The sequence below is a fragment of the Anguilla rostrata genome, chromosome 1 (genome assembly GCF_018555375.3).
Source record: "Anguilla rostrata isolate EN2019 chromosome 1, ASM1855537v3, whole genome shotgun sequence".
NCBI classification, from domain to species: domain Eukaryota; kingdom Metazoa; phylum Chordata; class Actinopteri; order Anguilliformes; family Anguillidae; genus Anguilla; species Anguilla rostrata.
In genome coordinates this window covers 322,086-343,615 of record NC_057933.1, presented here as the reverse complement: position 1 = coordinate 343,615, position 21,530 = coordinate 322,086, and the positions used below count along the sequence as shown (strand labels likewise).

General features: G+C 48.8%; 2 protein-coding genes across 7 annotated transcripts; both read left to right on the top strand.

Moving 5' to 3' along the window:
• Nucleotides 1-307: 307 nt before the first annotated feature.
• Nucleotides 308-6,412, top strand: LOC135252629 (tRNA selenocysteine 1-associated protein 1-like). Of its 4 annotated transcripts, none has more exons than XM_064331061.1 (7): nt 308-510; nt 1,986-2,083; nt 2,213-2,312; nt 2,696-2,748; nt 3,903-4,047; nt 4,405-4,438; nt 5,418-6,412. In XM_064331061.1, exons 1-7 carry the CDS (start codon nt 487-489, stop codon nt 5,546-5,548), a joined length of 585 nt encoding a protein of 194 aa, XP_064187131.1. In that variant the 5' UTR covers nt 308-486; the 3' UTR covers nt 5,549-6,412. The 4 variants fall into 4 exon arrangements, with proteins under 4 accessions (XP_064187131.1, XP_064187043.1, XP_064187310.1 ...); XM_064330973.1 differs by having other exon boundaries at nt 310-510; nt 3,897-4,047; XM_064331240.1 differs by lacking the exon at nt 308-510 and adding an exon at nt 899-921 and having other exon boundaries at nt 3,897-4,047.
• A 2,027-nt stretch (nt 6,413-8,439) lies between these two features.
• Nucleotides 8,440-20,047, top strand: LOC135252496 (syntaxin-12-like). Of its 3 annotated transcripts, none has more exons than XM_064330669.1 (10): nt 8,440-8,597; nt 10,355-10,544; nt 12,780-12,849; nt 15,231-15,330; nt 15,592-15,729; nt 16,480-16,523; nt 17,041-17,143; nt 17,404-17,476; nt 18,310-18,392; nt 19,165-20,047. In XM_064330669.1, the coding sequence occupies exons 2-10, from the start codon at nt 10,445-10,447 to the stop codon at nt 19,255-19,257; spliced, it is 804 nt and encodes a 267-aa protein (XP_064186739.1). In that variant the 5' UTR covers nt 8,440-8,597; nt 10,355-10,444; the 3' UTR covers nt 19,258-20,047. The 3 variants fall into 3 exon arrangements, with proteins under 3 accessions (XP_064186739.1, XP_064186916.1, XP_064186831.1); XM_064330761.1 differs by lacking the exon at nt 8,440-8,597 and adding an exon at nt 8,699-8,717; XM_064330846.1 differs by lacking the exons at nt 18,310-18,392; nt 19,165-20,047 and adding an exon at nt 17,670-17,728.
• The last annotated feature ends 1,483 nt before the right edge of the window (nt 20,048-21,530 follow it).

Sequence of the window (21,530 nt, the reverse complement as noted above, 5' to 3'; positions counted from 1 at the left end):
GCCCTGGTTGTCAGATCAAATCTAGCTGTGTGTAGTGTAGGGTCCAAACCCAGCATTATATGTGCACAGTATTCACAGTTGTAAACCTACACATCACATTTTCAGTGCCACTTTTATAAAACCACATGTAAAATATATATAATTACAGAATCATTTTCAAGGGATATGCAGTTTGTAAGTAGAGTTTGAGTTCACAGCATAGACCGTATAGGTTCACAGTCTGGTGGTATTTTTCTCTCTCTACTGCTCTAGCAGACGATGATGACTGCCAGGGACAAAGTCTGAGTTCCCCTCCCGGCCACGTGGCGTCGCTGTTTCAAATGCATCATGGAGTGACCCGGGTTAGAGTGCAGGACGCATCGCACTGATGCTGTTCAGTAGATTTATCTTGTTAGTCAGCTAGTTATTGGTATCGAAATAGCTCATGACCGAAGTTCGACACAATTTTTATTCAAGCTGAAGAACTGGTGAAAGTATACGAACAAAATGAGTTGTCTATGGATGGGCAATGTGAGTCTTCTTCCCTTGAATTTCGAAAGGCCGAGCCAGGTTGCTTGTGCTAGCTAGCATGCAAGGACAGCTAGTTAGAGCTACGAACAGGAAAACGAAACACTCAATTGCCTGCATAAACTAATACGTTGTTAGCTATGCGAGGTAGCGCGGTAACTTAGCCTTAGGGATAAAATATGTAGCGTCAGTTGGTTAATGAACAAAACTGTGACTAGCTAGCTAGTCTATATCGGATTGTCAGTTAAACATGCAAGCTAGCCGGCGTTACTTTGACCATACACATGGTATTTAATTATCGTTTAAGCAGTTTCCAGTTATCACCGGCGACAGGTGCGCTAATCTCGCAATTAATTAAGCAAAGCTGACTCGGTAGGGTGACGTGTTGGTATCTAACCAGCCAACTTGATACTGGTACGAACTTGATACTGAACGAAATCATTTCCATTAGGGTTCAGAACCGTTCAGCGGGGTATCTGAAGCACTGTCACATAGCCCAGTCGAAATGAATAGGAGTCTAGCTTGATTCTGGTTGGTTTGAGTTGTGTGTAATGTGCGCTTATGGGCTGATTGAGTTGTGTGTAACGTGTGCTTATGGGCTGGGTTTAGTTGTGTGTAATGTGTACTTATGGGCTGGGTTGAGTTGTGTGTAATGTATGCTTATGGGCTGGGTTGAGTTGTGTGTAATGTATGCTTATGGGCTGGGTTTAGTTGTGTGTAATGTGTGCTTATGGGCTGGGTTTAGTTGTGTGTAATGTGTACTTATGGGCTGGGTTGAGTTGTGTGTAATGTATGCTTATGGGCTGGGTTGAGTTGTGTAGATGTATGCTTATGGGCTGGGTTTGAGTTGTGTGTAATGTATGCTTATGGGCTGGGTTGAGTTGTGTGTAATGTGTGCTTATGGGCTGGGTTGAGTTGTGTGTAATGTGTGCTTATGGGCTGGGTTTAGTTGTGTGTAATGTGTGCTTATGGGCTGGGTTGAGTTGTGTGTAATGTATGCTTATGGGCTGGGTTGAGTTGTGTGTAATGTATGCTTATGGGCTGGGTTGAGTTGTGTGTAATGTATGCTTATGGGCTGGGTTGAGTTGTGTGTAATGTATGCTTATGGGCTGGGTTGAGTTGTGTGTAATGTATGCTTATGGGCTGGGTTTAGTTGTGTGTAATGTGTGCTTATGGGCTGGGTTGAGTTGTGTGTAATGTGTGCTTATGGGCTGGGTTGAGTTGTGTGTAATGTATACTTATGGGCTGGGTTGAGTTGTGTGTAATGTATGCTTATGGGCTGGGTTGAGTTGTGTGTAATGTATGCTTATGGGCTGGGTTGAGTTGTGTGTAATGTATGCTTATGGGCTGGGTTGAGTTCTGTAATGTGCAGTTCATGCTCAGGCTCCTGTCCTCACACAGATCCACACCACAGGGTTTAATGCTGCTCTGTGATTTGATGTGTAACTTCCTGTTCCCTGGTTCCCATGTCCCTCCAGCTGGAGCCCTACATGGATGAGAAGTTCATCTCCCGCGCCTTCGCCACCATGGGGGAGCTGGTGGTGGGGGTGAGGATTATTCGCAATAAGATGACATGGTGAGACAGCTGTGTGTGAGGTGTGTGTGTGTAAGGCTGTGTTCTCGGTCCCATGTAAGGCTGTGTTCTCGGACCTGTGGAAGGCTGCATTCTCGGTCCTGTGTAAGGCTGTGTTTTTTCGGGTTTTAGGGGCGCTGCGGGGTACTGCTTTGTGGAGCTGGCGGACGAAGCGACGGCAGAAAGGTGTCTCCGTAAGATCAACGGGAAACCCCTTCCTGGAGCCACACCGGTACCCAACTCCCCCTGCTTTAACCTTAACCCTTAACCCTTCACCCTGACTGTCCCAATGTCCTCGCATTCTGCAGGGGATTCCTGACAGCGCTGCTACATACATCAATTTCTGGAGCTCTGGTCCTGGATGCTGATTGGTCAAACAGTATTCCTTACGATTCCTAATATTGATGTGATAAATTACTCCAGGGCATCATACGCCTGTTCATTAAGCACAGCTTTCCGCACCATCTCAGAGCGTGTGTGGTCTGTGTGGGCGGGACAGGCGTGGGCGGGATAGGTATGGGCGGGATAGGTATGGGCCTGGCAGGTGTGTTAAGGGTTGTTATCAGGCAGGTGCTCCTCTCGTCTCTTCCTCATGATGCCTCACTTTCTCTGCAGCCCAAAAGGTTCAAGTTGAATCGCGCCACGTATGGGAGGCAGGGGGACGGCAGGTACGCACAACATCCTCCACCTGCACCTCCACCTTCACCTCAAACACAGCGTCCTCCACCTGCACCTCCACCTGCACCTCACACACAGCGTCCTCTACCTGCACCTCCACCTGCACTTCACACACAGCGTCCTGCACCTCCACCTGCACCTCACACACAGCGTCCTCCACCTGCACCTCACACACAGCGTCCTCCACCTGCACCTCGACCTGCACCTCACACACAGCGTCCTCCACCTGCACCTCACACACAATGTCCTCCACCTGCACCTGCACCTCACACACAGCGTCCTCCACCTGTGCCTCCACCTGCATCTCAGTGTCCTCCACCTGCACCTCACACACTGCGTCCTCCACCTGCACCACCTGCACCTCACACACAGCGTCCTCCACCTGCACCTCCACCTGCACCTCACACACAGCGTCCTCCATCTGCACCTGCACCTCACACACTGCATCCTCCACCTGCACCACCTGCACCTCACACACAGCGTCCTCCACATGCACCTCCACCTCACACACAGCGTCCTCCACCTGCACCTCCACCTGCACCTCACACACAACGTCCTCCACCTACACCTCGACCTGCACCTCACACACAGCCTCCTGCACCTCCACCTCACACACAGTGTCCTCCACCTGCACCTCCACCTCACACACAGTGTCCTCCACCGTACACACCGAGTCCTGCACCTCCACCTCACACACGGCATCCTCCACCTCACACACAGTGTCCTCCCCCTGCAACTCCACCTCACACAGAGTGTCCTGCACCTCCACCTCACACAGTGTCCTCCACCTGCACCTCCACCTCACACAGAGCGTCCTGCACCTCCACCTCACACAGTGTCCTCCATGCACCTCCACCTCTCTCACAGTGCCCTCCACCTGCACCACCACCTCACACAGAGCCTCCTCCGCGTCTCCTCCTCACACAGACTGACTGTAGAGTGTGCTAGCTGTGACTTGTGTGTTGTGGCTTGTGTTGTTGTCTGCTATTGATTTCCTGCCAGCAGTATTCCAATTATGATGTCATCAGCCTTCTCAGGACTTGATTGGTTAGTTTCTGTGTGTGCTGACCTATCAGGCACACTGTTATTGTTGCATTGCGGTAACGTGGGCTGCTCTTGTGTCTGTGGTTCCTGTCAGGAACAGAGGGGGTCCCCCAGATGGGCGCTGTGCTCAGCCGTACCCCTACAGTCACGGCCAGTACTACCAGCAGTACCCCAACTACTACAACAACTGGGGCTATGAGCACAGCACCGCCAGCTACTACAACCAGTACGACTACAGCACACAGGTACTGCCCATACTCACACACACACTCACACACTCTCACACACACTCACACACACACTTACACATACACACACTCACACACTCTCACACACACTCACTCACACACACACTTACACACTCACACACTCTCACACACACTCACACACACACACATTCAGACACTCACACACACACTCACTCACACACACTCACACACTCACACTCTCACACACACACTCAGTGCTATTACAGTAAGGAACAATATGTCTGCTCTTCAGATAAACACCCACCTCATGCTTAACTAAGATTTTAAATATGTTAATATGACGTTTTACTGAAACTTTAGATTGTAAATTGCTGACATGTCCTTTCATTTTAGGCATATGAAGACGTTGAAGATGACGGACTAGAGGGTGAGTTTATTGGCTATTTTTTCTTTTTCAAAAAATCTTTTTTGTCCTGTGAGGAAGCTAAGCTGAGTGCTGTGTGTCCTGTATCTCTGCTCAGCTGAGCGCTGTGTGTCCTGTATCTCTGCGCAGCTGAGCGCTATGTGTCTTGTATCTCTGAGCAGCTGTGTGCTGTGTGTCCTGTATATCTGCGCAGCTGTGTGTCCTGTATGTCCGCACAGCTGTGTGTCCTGTATATCTGCGCAGCTGTGTGTCCTGTATGTCCGCACAGCTGTGTGTCCTGTATCTCTGCACAGCTGTGTGTCCTGTGTCTTTGCGCAGCTGTGTGTCCTGTATCTCTGCACAGCTGTGTGCTGTGTGTACTGTATCTCTGGGCAGCTGAGCGCTGTGTGTCTTGTATCTCTGCGCAGCTGAGCGCTATGTGTCTTGTATCTCTGAGCAGCTGAGTGCTGTGTGTCCTGTATCTCTGTGCAGCTGAGCGCGATGTGTCTTGTATCTCTGCACAGCTGAGCGCTGTGTGTCTTGTATCTCTGAGCAGCTGTGTGTCCTGTGTCTTTGCGCAGCTGAGCGCTGTGTGTCCGGTATCTCTGCACAGCAGTGTGTCCTGTATCTGTGCACAGCTGTGTGTCCTGTGTCTTTGTGCAGCTGTGTGTCCTGTATCTCTGCACAGCTGAGTGCTGTGTGTCCTGTATCTCTGCGCAGCTGAGCGCTGTGTGTCCTGTATCTCTGCGCAGCTGTGTGTCCTGTATATCTGCGCTGCTGTGTGTCCTGTGTCTCTGCGCAGCTAAGCGCTGTGTCCTGTATCTCTGTGCAGCTGTGTGTCCTGTATCTTTGCTCAGCTGAGCGCTGTGTGTCTTGTATATCTGCGCAGCTGTGTGTCCTGTATCTCTGCGCTGCTGTGTGTCCTGTATCTCTGCGCAGCTGAGTGCTGTGTGTCCTGTATTTCTGCGCAGCTGAGCGCTGTGTGTCCTGTATGCCTGCACAGATCCCGGGGAGCAGCTGGACGTGACTGAGGCCAACAGGCAGTTCATGGAGGAGAGCGAGGAGCTGTATGATGCCCTGATGGAATGCCATTGGCCGCCCCGGGACTCCGCCCACCTCCCCATCTCCCTTTAGCCCACCTCTGCTCGCACGTCACATGACATGACTCGCGTCTGAACGGTCCACTCAGTCTTATCTATAGGCCCTATGGAAGGTTAAAGGTCATTTTGAGCCAGGCTGGGCTGGCATTCTGAACTCTCCTGGATGACGTTCCTCTGCTTCCCTCAGAATCTGCAGGATTCTTTTCTCTTGCATCTTTCGCTGCCCGTTTCGTCCTTGCCCCCCCACCCTTTCTTTGTAGGGGCTTATGAGTAAGCAGCAGCTGTGAACCACGGACTGGTCTGGGGACACTGGTATACACAAAGAAACTGCCCTGTATACACAAGGAGTAAGGGAGGACCTCAGTGTGGACTGGGGAATCTGAACAACAGAACCTTCCTGCAACAGATCCTTTAGCAGCTTGTCTGTGTTTAATTTCAGCAGGTCTGGGCTGTGCATCTCTGTACACGCAGTGTGGATCTTGTGGGATTGGAGGACGTTCACAGAAAGGTGGCAGTCTGATTCAGCTTGTTCTTTATGTCCAGTAAACATTAGCGCATTCCAGGCCGACTCTCTCCTGAGGCAGAGTGCAGTGCGGAGTGCTTTTCTGCTGTAGATACTCACAGCAGTCTAAACTACGGCATTGCCATTATTGCACACACATTTGTTTTGGTTACCCAAGGTGCAATTTAAGTAGTGTTTGTGTTGAATGTGTGCCGAACATTGACTAGAGTACATGTCCCCCCGAGTGCATTTTTCACCATAAAATTTCATCTCTTCGGAATCACCGGAGAATATCAGTGAAATAAATGTACAGATTAGTTACCTGTAGACCTTTCAGAACAATTTTGCCATCTTGTGTTATTTTGCAAAAAAAAAAATAAAGAATATTTCTCTTTTGATGGTCTTGAGTTTTTAATATGAATCACATCAAAAGTTATTTATGTAGTGCATTTCACAAACAATTGTCACAGTACCCTTCACAGACCGCCCTGGCCTAAACCCCCACAGGAGCAGGCCTAAGGTAACCGTGGCAAGGGAAAACTCCCTGGTAACGGAGAGGAACGTTAAATGTTTGGGTAGAAATGTGTTTACACCCCGTGAGCTGATTGAAGCCTGTGGTTCCCTGCTGTGTACGGAGGGTGCTGTTGCTTAATGCAAACAGCTGACTGTAGAACTGCACCGAGTATAAATGTGCAGCTCATGACCGAGCAGCACTGTAGGGGTGGAAATGTCCTTTTACTCTGTGTGCTGGAGGGGCTTTCCTGAACAGCCTTTTATCATTGGCTGAAGCAGGTCACGTGAGTGTGTCACCGTCTCCATGGAGACGGACAGCAGGAGCCATGGGACGGTGTAATTACAAAAAAGGTGGACCTAAAAAACCTGTGTCAGTCTTTTTCCGGTTCAGGTGTCATATGGATATACCCCTTTATTGGATATAAGTCTAACACATGATTGTGTTCTTTGGCACATTGTTTTGCACATGCATAAATACAAGTTACTGGTAGGTTGGTTACTTAACTTAATAGCTTCTTAGCTTTCTCAGCTATGAAGGTAGCTAGCAAGGTTCTGTAGCTGGCTTGCCATGTTAAATTTGGTTCAATTCACATTACGGAAATGTCGTAGTTAAATCCTGGAGTCGCGGGCTAGCTGGGTAGCTTGATAGTTAAGCAAGTAGCTATTGAAATGTTTACTTGCTTTAGCTAACTACTTGGCTTACTGCGCTTTAGTCAGCAGGCTAATAACGTGTAAAAATGTCCAGCGCAGATCCTATGTGAATAAGCACAAATTAATGCATGCTTAGCCTTGTATCTGATATGTAAAAATGACACCTGAACCAGAAACGTAACCAGTAATTAGAGCGGTACACTGCAGTGCATGTGGGAATGGTGCAGTCCGGCTCAGGGGCAGAGCGTATGGGAATGGTACAGTCCGGCTCAGGGGCGGAGCGTATGGGAATGGTACAGTCTACCTCAGGGGCGGAGCATATGGGAATGGTACAGTCCGGCTCAGGGGCGGAGCGTATGGGAATGGTACAGTCCGGCTCAGGGGCGGAGCGTATGGGAATGGTACAGTCCAGCTCAGGGGTATCCTTGCCCTGTGTTGGGTGGATTTGACAAAGTTAATGTGTGTATAAATGGTTCCCTTCCGACCGGTGTCATCACTCTCCTTCATATGCATAGAATTGGGCTGTCTTGTGCTTAGACAAATATGAATGCAAAATAAATGGTGGTATATCTATGGTTTCCACCAGTAAAACGAAGTTTAAAAAATGCACTAGTAACATGCACCGTACTAGTTAATTGCATTGTACACGTGTTGTTTTGACATGCTTGAATAGATGTTATCCTGTATTTTAAAGGGTGAGCCACAGAAATCTAACTTGACATAGTGTGTCTGACAATCATAAAGTTGATGGGATTGGTTCATAGCTATGACTGGGAGCATTTAGCTTCCAGAGTTTTCTTCCAGTCAGACATGGGGACCATTTCAAAATGAAAAGCTGTACACTGTCTAGCTTTATGTTTTCCAGCCCTTATGTCATTTCAATCTGTTATGCAATGTTTCCTAGTTGTAATTGTTTTGAAGGTTAGTATACATTTGCATTATGTGCTGCTGTCTAAATATTATTGTACTGCAAATATTCATGTGGTACTTATCTTGGCAATTAAGTACTTTTGTGGTTGCCTTGAAAAGAGTGAAACTGGTAGTAATACATAAAGAAATGACCACCAACATGGGTATCATCTGACATTCTATTTAAAATTGTTGTACGGGAGGCCATGTTATATTTCTTCAGTTTGAGGGCGTCATGCTGCGCAAATTCTGCGCATATTCACAGATACGTATCCTGCGTGGAACGTCTGAGGGTCTCCTAACATCTCCTGGGATGATCCGTGCGGACGTCTTTAAAGAACAACGCGGCAGCTGTGAATGCGCAACCCCACGCCCTCAAATACGTCACTTTTTAAAGACTCTCTTGACGTTTCCGCCAGTCTTGGGGCCTGGCCTGTGACGAAACATCTGGCGATTTGGAGAAACGGAAGCATTTGTACGGAGGCCCAGAACCTAGCTTCTTAGACAAGTAAGGTTTTATTTATTGCACATCTGAAAAACTAATGCTCTTCATTTATGTGGCGATGAGTTTTTACATGTTACCTGCTTCACCAGCCGTCCAAATAGCACTGTGTAGCTACGCTAAAAGGTAGAGTAGTCTAGCTGACCAATATGAACTGTCTGGAGTAATGTTATAGTTAGGTCTGTCCGCAGCTAACGCCGCGTAACATTGTGTCCAACAACATAACTGTTAAACTGACAGCAGCATGTATAATGTTGTTAGAGTGATTGCTGTAAGCGAGGTTTCGTTTTAGCAAAGACTAGACTAAAATAACGGAATACACATTGAAAGGCTAACATTAGCTTGTTGATGATGGGGTCTGTATGGTTGCTAACATAAGCCAAATAGGTACCAATAGTGGGACAAGGTATTTACGGACACAAGGTGTTGCCTATGCTCTTCTGTCTAACCGACTCTTGATTTATAGGTGTTTACCGTGTATGGCAAGCATTGGCTCAGGTATCGTTAGTTGGTTATTCTTGTTTATTTTGTTTGTTTACTGGCCCTTGCTTGTGTGCAGTTACGCTCGCGAGCTAATGTTTGCTACGTCACCTTGCTTCTTCAGTATATTCAGTGGTGATGTCTTGACCTGGTGCAAATGGGTCAGTCTTTCATTATGAAAACCATGGCTTCCATTACATTTTTAAATAGACCTCAGTCCATATTTTTTATTGTGTCGGCAACGAGAATTACATTTTTATTTAAAACGCGAATACAGCTGATAGACGCAGGTCCTAATATCGTCCTAATATCTATGGTGTAGTGCTTTCGCTGCCAAATAGTGATCCACTATATTTTGGATGCGCGCCAGCGCTACAGCGGAGAGGCATTTCCTGCAATATTGGGGCCTGGTACAACCGACACTAGCACTGCGCTAGCAAATGAACACACCCTCTTACCCACACGTCTGTGTGCTGTAAACATGCTGTTAAGAATAAGAACGCACAGAAAGAGATTAAAATGCGTGAAAATGCTGATATTGCAGTGGTTTCCTTTGGTTACCGCAGCTCGCGCTCATTCAAACTGCCCATAGAGTGGGAAGCTCTGAATATCTCAGTCTCAGACTGTTGCACAGTCGAAATGCTATTGCATTGAAGAGCTTGATATTATGCGGGATTGTCATGTAGTTTACAAGAATCATAGCGAAGAGAACAGACCGGTACCATTAGTTCGAGGTAATGTTTGCGTCCAGGAAGACGCTGCTTGCTCTGTGACTGGCTCGTTGTTAGGGTTGGGAATCACCAGGGCCCTCACGATAGGATATTATCCCTTTAATCGCGATGCGATGTGATTCTCTGTGTTTGTTTTGTTTATTTTTGTTTTGTGATACACTTAAGTTACGATTAGACTGCCATATCTTGACATTTTTCATTCATTTACTTTTCATTTGACTGCAGTAAAAAGTTGAAATCATACGCCTAAGGAGTAAAAATATGTCGAAAACCCCATTACACCTCGCAATAGAAAGCCTTGTATTGAGCAAGTGTGATCACACAGGTGCTCAACTGAATGAAGAGTTTTCGGGAGGCTTTGCTACAAAAGTATGGCAGAACGCTGGATATATATATATATATATATATATATATATATATATAATATATATGTATACGGAAAAAAATGATATATATACATATACTGTATATGAATATATATATGTATATATAATTTTTTTTTCTTAATGTGGAGTTTTCTAAATGTGTGTTAATGCATCTCTCCTCCAACAGGGCAGTGTTGTCCAGCCCCGCCCTCCTGTGAGCCCCGCCCCTCTCTGGGCCCCGCCCCCCTGTGAACCACGCCCTGTCCTCACAGCAGCCATGTCGTACGGGAAGCCAGACAGCTACCGCTCGCTGCCGCGCGACTTCAGCAGCCTCATCCAGACATGCAGCTCCAACATCCAGAAAATCACCCAGAACAGTGAGTATGAGGGGGGGGAGAAATCCCAGCCCCGCCCTGCCACACCCAGCCACACCCAGCCACGCCCTTTCCCACCAGCCACGCCCTGGCACACCCTGCCACGCCCAGCCCCGCCCTCCCATACCCTGCCACGCCCTTTCCCACCCAGCCACGCCCTGGCACACCCTGCCACGCCCAGCCCCTCCCTCCCATACCCAGCCACGCCCTTTCCCCCAGCCATGCCCTGGCACACCCTGCCACGCCAGCCCCGCCCTCCCATACCCTGCCACGCCCTTTCCCACCCAGCACGCCCTGGCACACCCTGCCACGCCCAGCCCCGCCCTCCCATACCCTGCCACGCCCTTCCCCACACAGCCACGCCCTGCCACACCCTGCCACGCCCAGCCCGCCCTCCCATACCCTGCCACGCCCTTTCCCACCCAGCCACGCCCTGGCACACCCCGTCATCAGTCAGTGGTCTTGGAGGTTTTATGATCTATTTACTTCTTCTGTTTTATAGCTGCATTAATAATAATAAGAGTATTAACTCATTTTCATCACCACATTAATTTATGAGCTTCTGAATAACATCGTAATTGTGTTGTCATCTGGTCCAGAATTTTGAATGTAAAATCTAGATTATGGGTTGCTCTGACCTTACAGAGTACAAAGTGATGCCCATTGCCACTACGAGTGTGTTTGTGTACGTGTGTGTTTGTGCGTATGCGTGTGTGTGTGTGCGTGCGTATGCGTGTGTGTGTGTGCATGCGTACGTGTGTGTGTGTGTGCGTGCGTACGTGTGTGTTTGTGTGCGTGCGTACGTGTGTGTTTGTGCGTACGTGTGTGTACGTGTGTGTGTGTGTGCGTGCGTACGCGCGTGTGTGTGTGTGTGTGTGCGTGCGTACGTGTGTGTGTGTGTGTGCGTGCGTACGTGTGTGTGTGTGCGTGCGTACGTGTGTGTTTGTGTGCATGCGTGCGTACGTGTGTGTTTGTGCGCATGCGTGCGTACGTGTGTGTTTGTGTGTATGCATGCGTACCTGTGTGTATGCATGCGTACGTGTTTGTGTGTGTGCGTGCGTACGTGTGTGTGTGTGTGTGCGTGCGTACGTGTGTGAGTGTGTGTGCGTGCGTGTGTGTGTGTGTGTGTGCGTGCGTACATGTGTGTATGCATGCGTACGTGTGTGTGTGCGTGCGTGTGTGTGTGTGTGCGTGCGTACGTGTGTGTGTGTGTGTGTGCGTGCGTAAATGTGTGTGTGTGTGTGTATGCGTGTGTACGTGTGTGTTTGTGCGCATGCGTGCGTACGTGTGTGTTTGTGTGTATGCATGCGTAAATGTGTGCGTGTGTGCGTGTGTCCGTGTGTGCGTGTGTGTGTGTGTATGCGTGCGTACGTGTGTGCGTGTGCGTACGTGTGTGTTTGTGTGTGTGCGTGCGTAAATGTGTGTGTGTTTGTGTGCATGCGTGCGTACGTGTGTGTGTGTGTGTGCGTGCGTAAATGTGTGTTTGTGTGTGTGCGTGCGTACGTGTGTGTTTGTGTGTGTGTGCATGCGTGCGTACATGTGTGTTTGTGTGTGTGCGTGCGTACGTGTGTGTTTGTATGTGACTGCGGGGTGGGGGGGACTGTAGGGTAAAAGTGAGGGGGTGGGGTTGGGTGTAGGGCTGGGCAATATATCGATATTATATCGATATTGTGATATGAGACTACATATCGTCTGGGATTTTGTATATCATGATATGGCATAAGTGTTGTCTTTTCCTGGCAACAATACTGACGTGATGTTATTTTCTGAACCTACCTTACTATTCTAGCTGTTCTATTATTTCCCTTTACCCACTTAGTTATTACATAGGCATTACTGATGATTATTTATAAAAAATCTCATCGTGTAATTTTGTGAAAGTATGAATAGTCATCCCCACTATATCATCACAATATCGATATTGAGGTATTTGGTCAAAAATATTGTGATATTTGATTTTGTTCATGTCGCCCAGCCCTAGTGGGGTGTGACTGCAGGGGTGGGGGGGGACGGTAGGGTAAAAGCGGGGGAGGTGTTTACTCTAAAGCAGAAGTGGCTGAGGGGGGGGGGGCTTCTGGAACTGAAAGTTCTGTTTCCAGCCATGCAGATCACAGATGTGTCACTGCACTCTGGTGCTGTTCTCTCTCTTAACTCTGTTATCCCTCTCTCCCCCTCTGTCTTTCTCTTTCTTTCTGTCTCTTTCTCTGTCTCTCTCTTCCTCTCTGTCTCTCTGTGCAGCTGGCCAGATTAAAAGCATGCTGTACCAGCTGGGCTCCAAACCGGACACTCCTGAGCTAGAGGACAGACTGTAAGTGAACCTGGACACCATTTCCCATTAGCACGCACAACACAATGAGTGGAGACTCCAGGACTCCATTTCCCAGCAGCATACTCAACACAATGGGTGGTGGTTCCAGTGAAAACATCCCCTTTGTCTACCCCCAACCAATGTCACTCAGTGTTGCACACTTCTCAAGATCCCTCCACTTGAGTAAAGCTTAATACAAGACCCTGCATTCTGTTGTGAATACGCTGATACGTACTTAACCCCCCATGAAGACCCACCCCCTGATTGCAGAGAAAGAGCAGCACCCCAATAATGACCCACCCCCTGACTGCAGAGAAGGATCAACACCCCCATAAAGACCCACCCCCTGATTGCAGAGAAAGAGCAGCACCCCCATAAAGACCCACCCCCTGACTGCAGAGAAAGAGCAGCACCCCCATAAAGACCCACCCCCTGATTGCAGAGAAAGAGCAGCACCCCAATAATGACCCACCCCTGATTGCAGAGAAAGATCAACACCCCCATAAAGACCCACCCCCTGACTGCAGAGAAAGAGCAGCACCCCATAAAGACCCACCCCCTGACTGCAGAGAAAGAGCAGCACCCCAATAATGACCCACCCCCTGACTGCAGAGAAAGATCAACACCCCCATAAAGACCCACCCCCTGATTGCAGAGAAAGAGCAGCACCCTCATAAAGACACACCCCCTGACTTCAGAGAAAGAGCAGCACCCCCATAAAGACCCACCCCCTGACTTCAGAGAAAGAGCAGCACCCCCATAAAGACCCACCCCCTGACTGCAGAGAAAGAGCAGCACCCCCATAAAGACCCACCCCCTGACTTCAGAGAAAGATCAACACCCCCATAAAGACCCACCCCCTGACTGCAGAGAAAGAGCAGCACCCCCATAAAGACTCACCCCCTGACTTCGGGGAAAGAGCAACAAACCCCATAAAGACCCACCCCCTGACTTCGGGAAAGAGCAGCACCCCCATAAAGACCCACCCCCTGACTGCAGAGAAAGAGCAGCACCCCCATAAAGACCCACCCCCGACTGCAGAGAAAGAGCAGCACCCCAATAATGACCCACCCCCTGATTGCAGAGAAAGAGCAGCACCCCCATAAAGACCCACCCCTGACTGCAGAGAAAGAGCAGCACCCCCATAAAGACCCACCCCCTGACTGCAGAGAAAGAGCAGCACCCCAATAATGACCCACCCCCTGACTGCAGAGAAAGATCAACACCCCCATAAAGACCCACCCCCTGACTGCAGAGAAAGAGCAGCACCCTCATAAAGACACACCCCCTGACTTCAGAGAAAGAGCAGCACCCCCATAAAGACCCACCCCTGACTTCAGAGAAAGAGCAGCACCCCCATAAAGACCCACCCCCTGACTGCAGAGAAAGAGCAGCACCCCCATAAAGACCCACCCCCTGACTTCAGAGAAAGATCAACACCCCCATAAAGACCCACCCCCTGACTGCAGAGAAAGAGCAGCACCCCATAAGACTCACCCCTGACTCGGGGAAAGAGCAACAAACCCCATAAAGACCACCCCCTGACTTCGGGGAAAGAGCAGCACCCCCATAAAGACCCACCCCTGACTGCAGAGAAAGAGCAGCACCCCATAAAGACCCACCCCCCGACTGCAGAGAAAGAGCAGCACCCCATAAAGACCCACCCCCCGACTGCAGAGAAAGAGCAGCACCCCCATAAAGACCCACCCCCTGACTGCAGAGAAAGAGCAGCACCCCCATAAAGACCCACCCCCTGACTGCAGAGAAAGAGCAGCACCCCCATAAAAGCGGAGGCTTGATTGTCGCATGCAGATGGAAGTATGGAAGTATGGAAACCTGAGAAGCAGTTGCTGGAATGTAACCATCGTTGTAGTTTCAAAATAGTCATTTGTTAGCAAGTTTTTAAAGCGCATAACGGCTTCAAAATTCATGGTTGATTTATGATAATTCATCTCGTAGAATAAAATGTGAAACTCTCTTCGGCATACGTTAGCCACAGGTCTTATTTTCCCCACAATTCGAAATCCCTTTGGTGTAAAAAGAATTGTGAATATGCTAAGGGAACGCGTAGCTCAATAATGCTAGCTCAGTTCCTGTTCTTAGGGCTATATTCTGTAACTCGCGATTGCCTCATGGTTTAAAACTGTACCGTAGCTTAACCTTTTTCTGTATGAACTGCGGAGTGAAAAAAGGAAAAGTGGAACCCAAAGTAGAGGCTCTTAATTTAACTTCCTTTGAGTTTTTCCTCAGTACAATTTTCCTTTAAGATGCAGTGAGCAACACTGCCCCCTTGTGGTGGTACCTGATAGCCTTGGTGCTTGAATGTTGGTGGGATGGTGACTGAGCTGGAGTTGCAGCTGAGGGCTGTTTCTGCTCCACAGGCAGCAGCTGCAGCACTACACCAATCAGCTGGCTAAGGAGACCAACAAACATCTAAAGGACCTGGGGTCTCTGCCCTTACCACTGTCTCCCTCTGAGCAAGTGAGTGTGTGTGCTCCTGTGTGAGTGTGCGTGTGTGCGTGCGTGCGTGTGAGGGTGTGTGCGTGCGTGCGTGCGTGTGTAAGTGTGTGTGCTCCTGTGTGAGTGTGCATGTGTGTGCGTGCGTGCGTGTGAGTGTGCGTGTGTGTGTGTGAGTGTGCGTGGTGTGTGCGTGCGTGCGTGCATGCGCGTGTGCGTGTGTGTGTGTGTTTAGTGCAGGTGTGCTGGGTGGGTGGAAGGCTAACCCCCTGGGTTTCCCTGCAGAGGCAGCAGAAGCTACAGAAGGAGCGGCTCATGAACGATTTCTCTGCAGCGCTCAACAACTTCCAGGTGGTCCAGCGCCGCGCCGCGGAGAAGGAGAAGGAGTCTGTGGCCAGAGCTCGCGCCGGGTCTCGTCTTTCCGTAAGCGCTCCTCCTGTCTCCTCCCATCTCCTCTCTGTCTCACAGTCAGTGCTGCTCCCTGTCTCCTCCCATCTCCTCTGTCTCACAGTCAGTGCTGCTCCCTGTCTCCTCCCATCTCCTCTCTGTCTCACAGTCAGTGCTGCTCCCTGTCTCCTCCCATCTCCTCCTGTCTCCTCCTGTCTCCTCCCATCTCCTCTCTGTCTCACAGTCAGTGCTGCTCCCTGTCTCCTCCCATCTCCTCTCTGTCTCACAGTCAGTGCTGCTCCCTGTCTCCTCCCATCTCCTCCTGTCTCCTCCCATCTCCTCCCTGTCGGACCCTGTTGTTTCCCCGTCTTCCCCCCCAGCATCACAAAAGACATTTCTTAACCTGTGTAGAAACGCACAGACTTTGTCCATTAAAGGGTTAAACTTGACGGAGTGTAGCACAGTCGGTAAGGAACTGAGCTTGTAACCGAAAGGTCGCAGGTTCGATTCCCGGGTAAGGACACTGCCGTTGTACCCTTGAGCAAGGTACTTAATCGAAATTGCTTCAGTATATATCCAGCTGTATAAATGGATACAATGTAAAATGCTATGTAAAAAAGTTGTGTAAGTCGCTCTGGATAAGAGCGTCTGCTAAATGCCTGTAATGTAATGTAAACACCTGTGACAGGTAGCACGCTGAATGTAGTGTGTGTGGAAGGTGCGCTGAGCAGGAGCTGTAGACTCTGTGTCTGCTGCATGCCTTTCAATTTAAGCTCTCATTTACAGGCTGACGATGGGAATCGAGATGAGCAGCTCGTTTCCTTTGACAAGTAAGTTAAAACACTTGTTCGCTTAAACTTGGGCCCTGTGTTTCAGTAGTGATATTGGACCCTGTGTTGCAGTAGTGATATTGGACCCTGTGTTTCAGTAGTGACATTGGGCCCTGTGTTGCAGTAGTGATATTGGACCCTGTGTTTCAGTAGTGATATTGGGCCCTGTGTTTCAGTAGTGATATTGGACCCTGTGTTGCAGTAGTGATATTGGACCCTGTGTTGCAGTAGTGATATTGGACCCTGTGTTTCAGTAGTGACATTGGGCCCTGTGTTTCAGTAGTGATATTGGGCCCTGTGTTGCAGTAGTGATTTTGGACCCTGTGTTTCAGTAGTGATATTGGACCCTGTGTTTCAGTAGTGATATTGGACCCTGTGTTTCAGTAGTGATATTGGGCCCTGTGTTGCAGTAGTGATTTTGGACCCTGTGTTTCAGTAGTGATATTGGACCCTGTGTTACTGTAGTGATTTTGGACCCTGTGTTACTGTAGTGATTTTGGACCCTGTGTTACTGTAGTGATGACTGGGGCCAGACGCAGAGCCAGGAGCAGGAGGTGGCGATCACTGAGGAGGATCTGGAGCTGATCAAGGAACGCGAGACCAACATCCGGCAGCTGGAGGTGAGAACATCTGGTATTATCTGGGCTGGTATTATAGGGACGGGTTACAGCCCATAACCACACTGATAAGGATGTCTGTCAAATATTTAACTAAAGGCAAAGCAAAATGCACCCAAAGGAAGTTTCACGCTCCTCCCTCTGAAAGAGGAGCTCATTGGAGTCCTAAGGATTGCTGGAGTTCCTGTAAACAGCCACCTCACCATGACAGCAGCGTACTGTGACGCTGGTTCCTGTGTGTCTCATTCTCTCTCTGCTCTTAGTCAGACATCATGGACGTCAACCAGATCTTCAAGGACCTGGCAGTTATGATACACGACCAAGGGGAGATGATAGGTGAGTGAACCTTGCAGCCACCATGGACTGTTCGCTTTTTGCTTTTCTCTTCCTGAATCAGGAACAGCTCTCTGCTCACCTGACTGTATGCTACACTCAGACACTGACCTCGGATCAGTGTTCTGTGGCAAGGATGTCAGCTCTCCCTACACCTGTGTAGAGAGGTTAACATGGTGTCTCTATTCTGTCTCAGATAGCATAGAGGCTAACATGGTGTGTCTTTTCTGTCTCAGATAGCATAGAGGCTAACATGGTGTCTGTCTCAGATAGCATAGAGGCTAACATGGTGTCTATCTCAAATAGCATAGATGCTAACATGGTGTCTCTTCTCTGTCTCAGATAGCATAGAGGCTAACATGGTGTCTCTCTTCTGTCTCAGATAGCATAGAGGCTAACATAGTGTCTCTGTCTCAAATAGCATAGAGGCTAACATGGTGTCTCTTCTGTCTCAGATAGCATAGAGGCTAACATAGTTTCTCTGTCTCAAATAGCATAGAGGCTAACATGGTGTCTCTCTTCTGTCTCAGATAGCATAGAGGCTAACATGGTGTCTCTTTTCTGTCTCAGATAGCATAGAGGCTAACATGGTGTCTCTTTTCTGTCTCAGATAGCATAGAGGCTAACATGGTGTGTCTTTTCTGTCTCAGATAGCATAGAGGCTAACATGGTGTCTGTCTCAGATAGCATAGAGGCTAACGTGGTGTCTCTTTTCTGTCTCAGATAGCATAGAGGCTAACATGGTGTGTCTTTTCTGTCTCAGATAGCATAGAGGCTAATGTGGTGTCTGTCTCAGATAGCATAGAGGCTAACATGGTGTCTCTTTTCTGTCTCAGATAGCATAGAGGCTAATGTGGAGAGCGCAGAGGTGCATGTTGAGCGGGGGACTGAGCAGTTGCAAAGGGGTGCCTACTATCAGGTAAGAGTGGAGGAGCTATAAAAAGCGCAGACTGGGCCCTATAGAGCGGCTCAGTCAGTAAAGACTCTCACTACGAGCGCAGACTGGGCCCTATAGAGCGGCTCAGTCAGTAAAGACTCTCACTACGAGCGCAGGCTGGGCCCTATAGAGCGGCTCAGTCAGTAAAGACTCTCACTACGAGCGCAGGCTGGGCCCTATAGAGTGGCTCAGTCAGTAAAGACTCTCACTACGAGCGCAGACTGGGCCCTATAGAGCGGCTCAGTCAGTAAAGACTCTCACTACGAGCGCAGACTGGGCCCTATAGAGCGGCTCAGTCAGTAAAGACTCTCACTACGAGCGCAGACTGGGCCCTATAGAGCGGCTCAGTCAGTAAAGACTCTCACTACGAGCGCAGACTGGGCCCTATAGAGCGGCTCAGTCAGTAAAGACTCTCACTACAAGTGCAGGCTGGGCCCTATAGAGCAGCTCAGTCAGTAAAGACTCTCACTACAAGTGCAGGCTCTCTGTAGGAAAATAATTTTAGTGGTTAGGAGATTATGACCCAAAACCCATCCAAACACTCCAGGGAAGTTGTCCTTGGGTATGTGGGGAGAAGTGCTCGTGTAGACCTTGATATGTACTTAGGAAGCACCACCCGTACCTCTTGTCCCCTCCCCCCCTCCATACCCCCTGTCCCCTCCACCCTCCATACCCCCTGTCCCCTCCACCCCTCCATACCCCCTGTCCCCTCCACCCCTCCCCCTGTGTGACGCACCTGTTCTCTGCTCTGCAGAAAAAGTCCCGTAAGAAGATGTGCATCCTGGCGCTGGTGCTGTCGCTCGTGGTTACCATCCTGGGGGTCATCATCTGGCAAGCTGCCAAATGAGGACCCCTCACTCCACGCTGGCCTTTCATTCGTTACTCTCCGAGCGGGGGAGGCAGGGCCTTACCCTCCACAGAAACGCCTCCACCATAGGCTAGCCCTGCTCTCCTGAGTCACATGACCTAAAGCCACCCAATCAGGGAGGAGTCTGAGCGCATGGGCTTCAATTAAGGCAGCATTCCTCCCCTGTGTTGATTTGTGTGATATGTACAGCACTAAACACTAAACTCCATCTGTTGCATTCTGAAGAGCTAATGATTATTCTCACCATTGTCATGGTAATTATGCAGCAGGTATGTGTAGGACTTGTGTATATAAGTGGCACTGGGGGTAAGGTTCTGTTTCTCCGGTTAAAGACTGGGATGTCCCTGTTCATTGTTCATGTTCTGGTACGTGTTGTACAGGATTGTCATGGTGACCGTTAGCCTAACATTAGACAGGGCCTAGCGTTAGCCTAGCACTCGCCCTGTTCTCCCACATATCCCTGCTCTTCTTTACTGAGCAGGGTGAGTTTCCTGGAAAGTTCATTTAATTTCAGTGGTTTAGCTGTACATGTGCTCTTTAGTGTTTAAAGTGTTTATTATTATTATTATTATTATTATTATTATTATTATTAAGTACCCATGACTGGTACCAAAATATGAACTGGACAAGCCTTTCAGTCTTAAAGCTGTCTGCTAAAAAATTTGAAAATACCACCATGTCTCAAAGTTCTTTGAGTAATTGTAAACTTGAATTTTAATGTATATATACATATCATTTCTATTAGAATATTAAAGTGATAATGTCTTAAGCCGTGTTATCTCCATTCTCTGAGAAACGTGGCTGTCACACACTCCAGCATTACAGTTACTACAGAAACAAAATGACTAAGTGGGATAAGGGTCTGCCAGGGGTGCTGTGTGGGTGGGGATTCTCTTAGCCCCTCCTCTCAGGTGTTTGACAGGCAGATCTCTCTTGTGCTGAAAATGCACATCCCCCCCAGTCAGGTTAACATTAGTAACTTCTCCAGTTGACAGCATCAGTGTGTGAGCAGGTGTGTAGGTTAACATTAGCAGTGTGTGAGTGAGTGTGTAGGTTAACATTGACAGTGTGTAGGTTAACATTTGCAGTGTGTGAGCAGGTGTGTTGGTGAACATTAGCAGTGTGTGAGCAGGTGGGTTGGTGAACATTAGTAGTGTGTGAGTGAGTGTGTAGATGAACATTAGCATTTTGTGAGTGAGTGTGTAGATGAACATTAGCAGTGTGTGAGTGAGTGTGTAGGTGAACATTAGCAGTGTGTGAGCAGGTGTGTTGGTGAACATTAGCAGTGTGTGAGCAGGTGTGTTGGTGAACATTAGCAGTGTGTGAGTGAGTGTGTAGATGAACATTAGCAGTGTGTGAGTGAGTGTGTAGATGAACATTAGCAGTGTGTGAGTGAGTGTGTAGATGAACATTAGCAGTGTGTGAGTGAGTGTGTAGGTTAACATTAGCAGTGTGTGAGTGAGTGTGTAGACATAGCTCAGGAGGTAAGAGCGATTATCTGGCAGTCGGAGGGTTGTCGGTTCAAACCCCGCCCTGGGCATGTCGAAGTGTCCTTGAGCAAGACACTTAACCCCTAACGAATGGGAGGCATCAATTGTAAAGCGCTTTGGATAAAAGCGCTATATAAATGCAGTCCATTTATCATTTAGATGAACATTAGCAGTGTGTGAGTGAGTGTGTAGGTGAACATTAGCAGTGTGTGAGCAGGTGTGTTGGTGAACATTAGCAGTGTGTGAGCAGGTGTGTTGGTGAACATTAGCAGTGTGTGAGTGAGTGTGTAGGTTAACATTAGCATTGTGAGTGAGTGTGTAGGTTAACATTAGCATTGTGTGAGTGAGTGTGCAGGTGAATGTTAGCAGCTCATACAGGATGCAGGACAGTGCAGCTGACCATCAGCCTTGATGCTGTGGTGCTGACCCAGTTCTGCCTGACGGGAAGTTGAGGGCTGTGGCAGGAAGTAGAAGGCTGTGCAGGACTTCTGCTTCAGGTCATCACTGCAGGTTGAATATAGAAGTAATAAAGGAAGTATCCAGTAGGGGGCAGTGGTGCTCTGAGCTGAGGACAGCAGCAGCTGTTGAAACTTCCTGATCTTTTTAAACAGGATGTGTCAGGCTATGTGTGTGTGTCAGGTTCTTTTTCCCCTTTTTTCGCAGTGTTGGGTGCACTTCCTGGTTGAGTAGATGTGGGATGGTGTTGAGCGCAGGGTTGAAAGCATTACTGGGCACAGTGTGTGCTGTGTTGGGTGCAGTCTA

Coding starts and splice junctions, on each gene's coding strand:
- LOC135252629 (XM_064330973.1), top strand. CDS start 487: ATGAGTTGTCTATGGATGGGCAAT. Junction 2,084..2,212: donor ATTCGCAATAAGATGACATG/GTGAGACAGCTG, acceptor TTCGGGTTTTAG/GGGCGCTGCGGGGTACTGCT. Junction 4,048..4,404: donor AGTACGACTACAGCACACAG/GTACTGCCCATA, acceptor CTTTCATTTTAG/GCATATGAAGACGTTGAAGA.
- LOC135252496 (XM_064330669.1), top strand. CDS start 10,445: ATGTCGTACGGGAAGCCAGACAGCTACCGCTCGCTGCCGCGCGACTTC. Junction 12,850..15,230: donor CCTGAGCTAGAGGACAGACT/GTAAGTGAACCT, acceptor TCTGCTCCACAG/GCAGCAGCTGCAGCACTACA. Junction 15,331..15,591: donor CACTGTCTCCCTCTGAGCAA/GTGAGTGTGTGT, acceptor GTTTCCCTGCAG/AGGCAGCAGAAGCTACAGAA.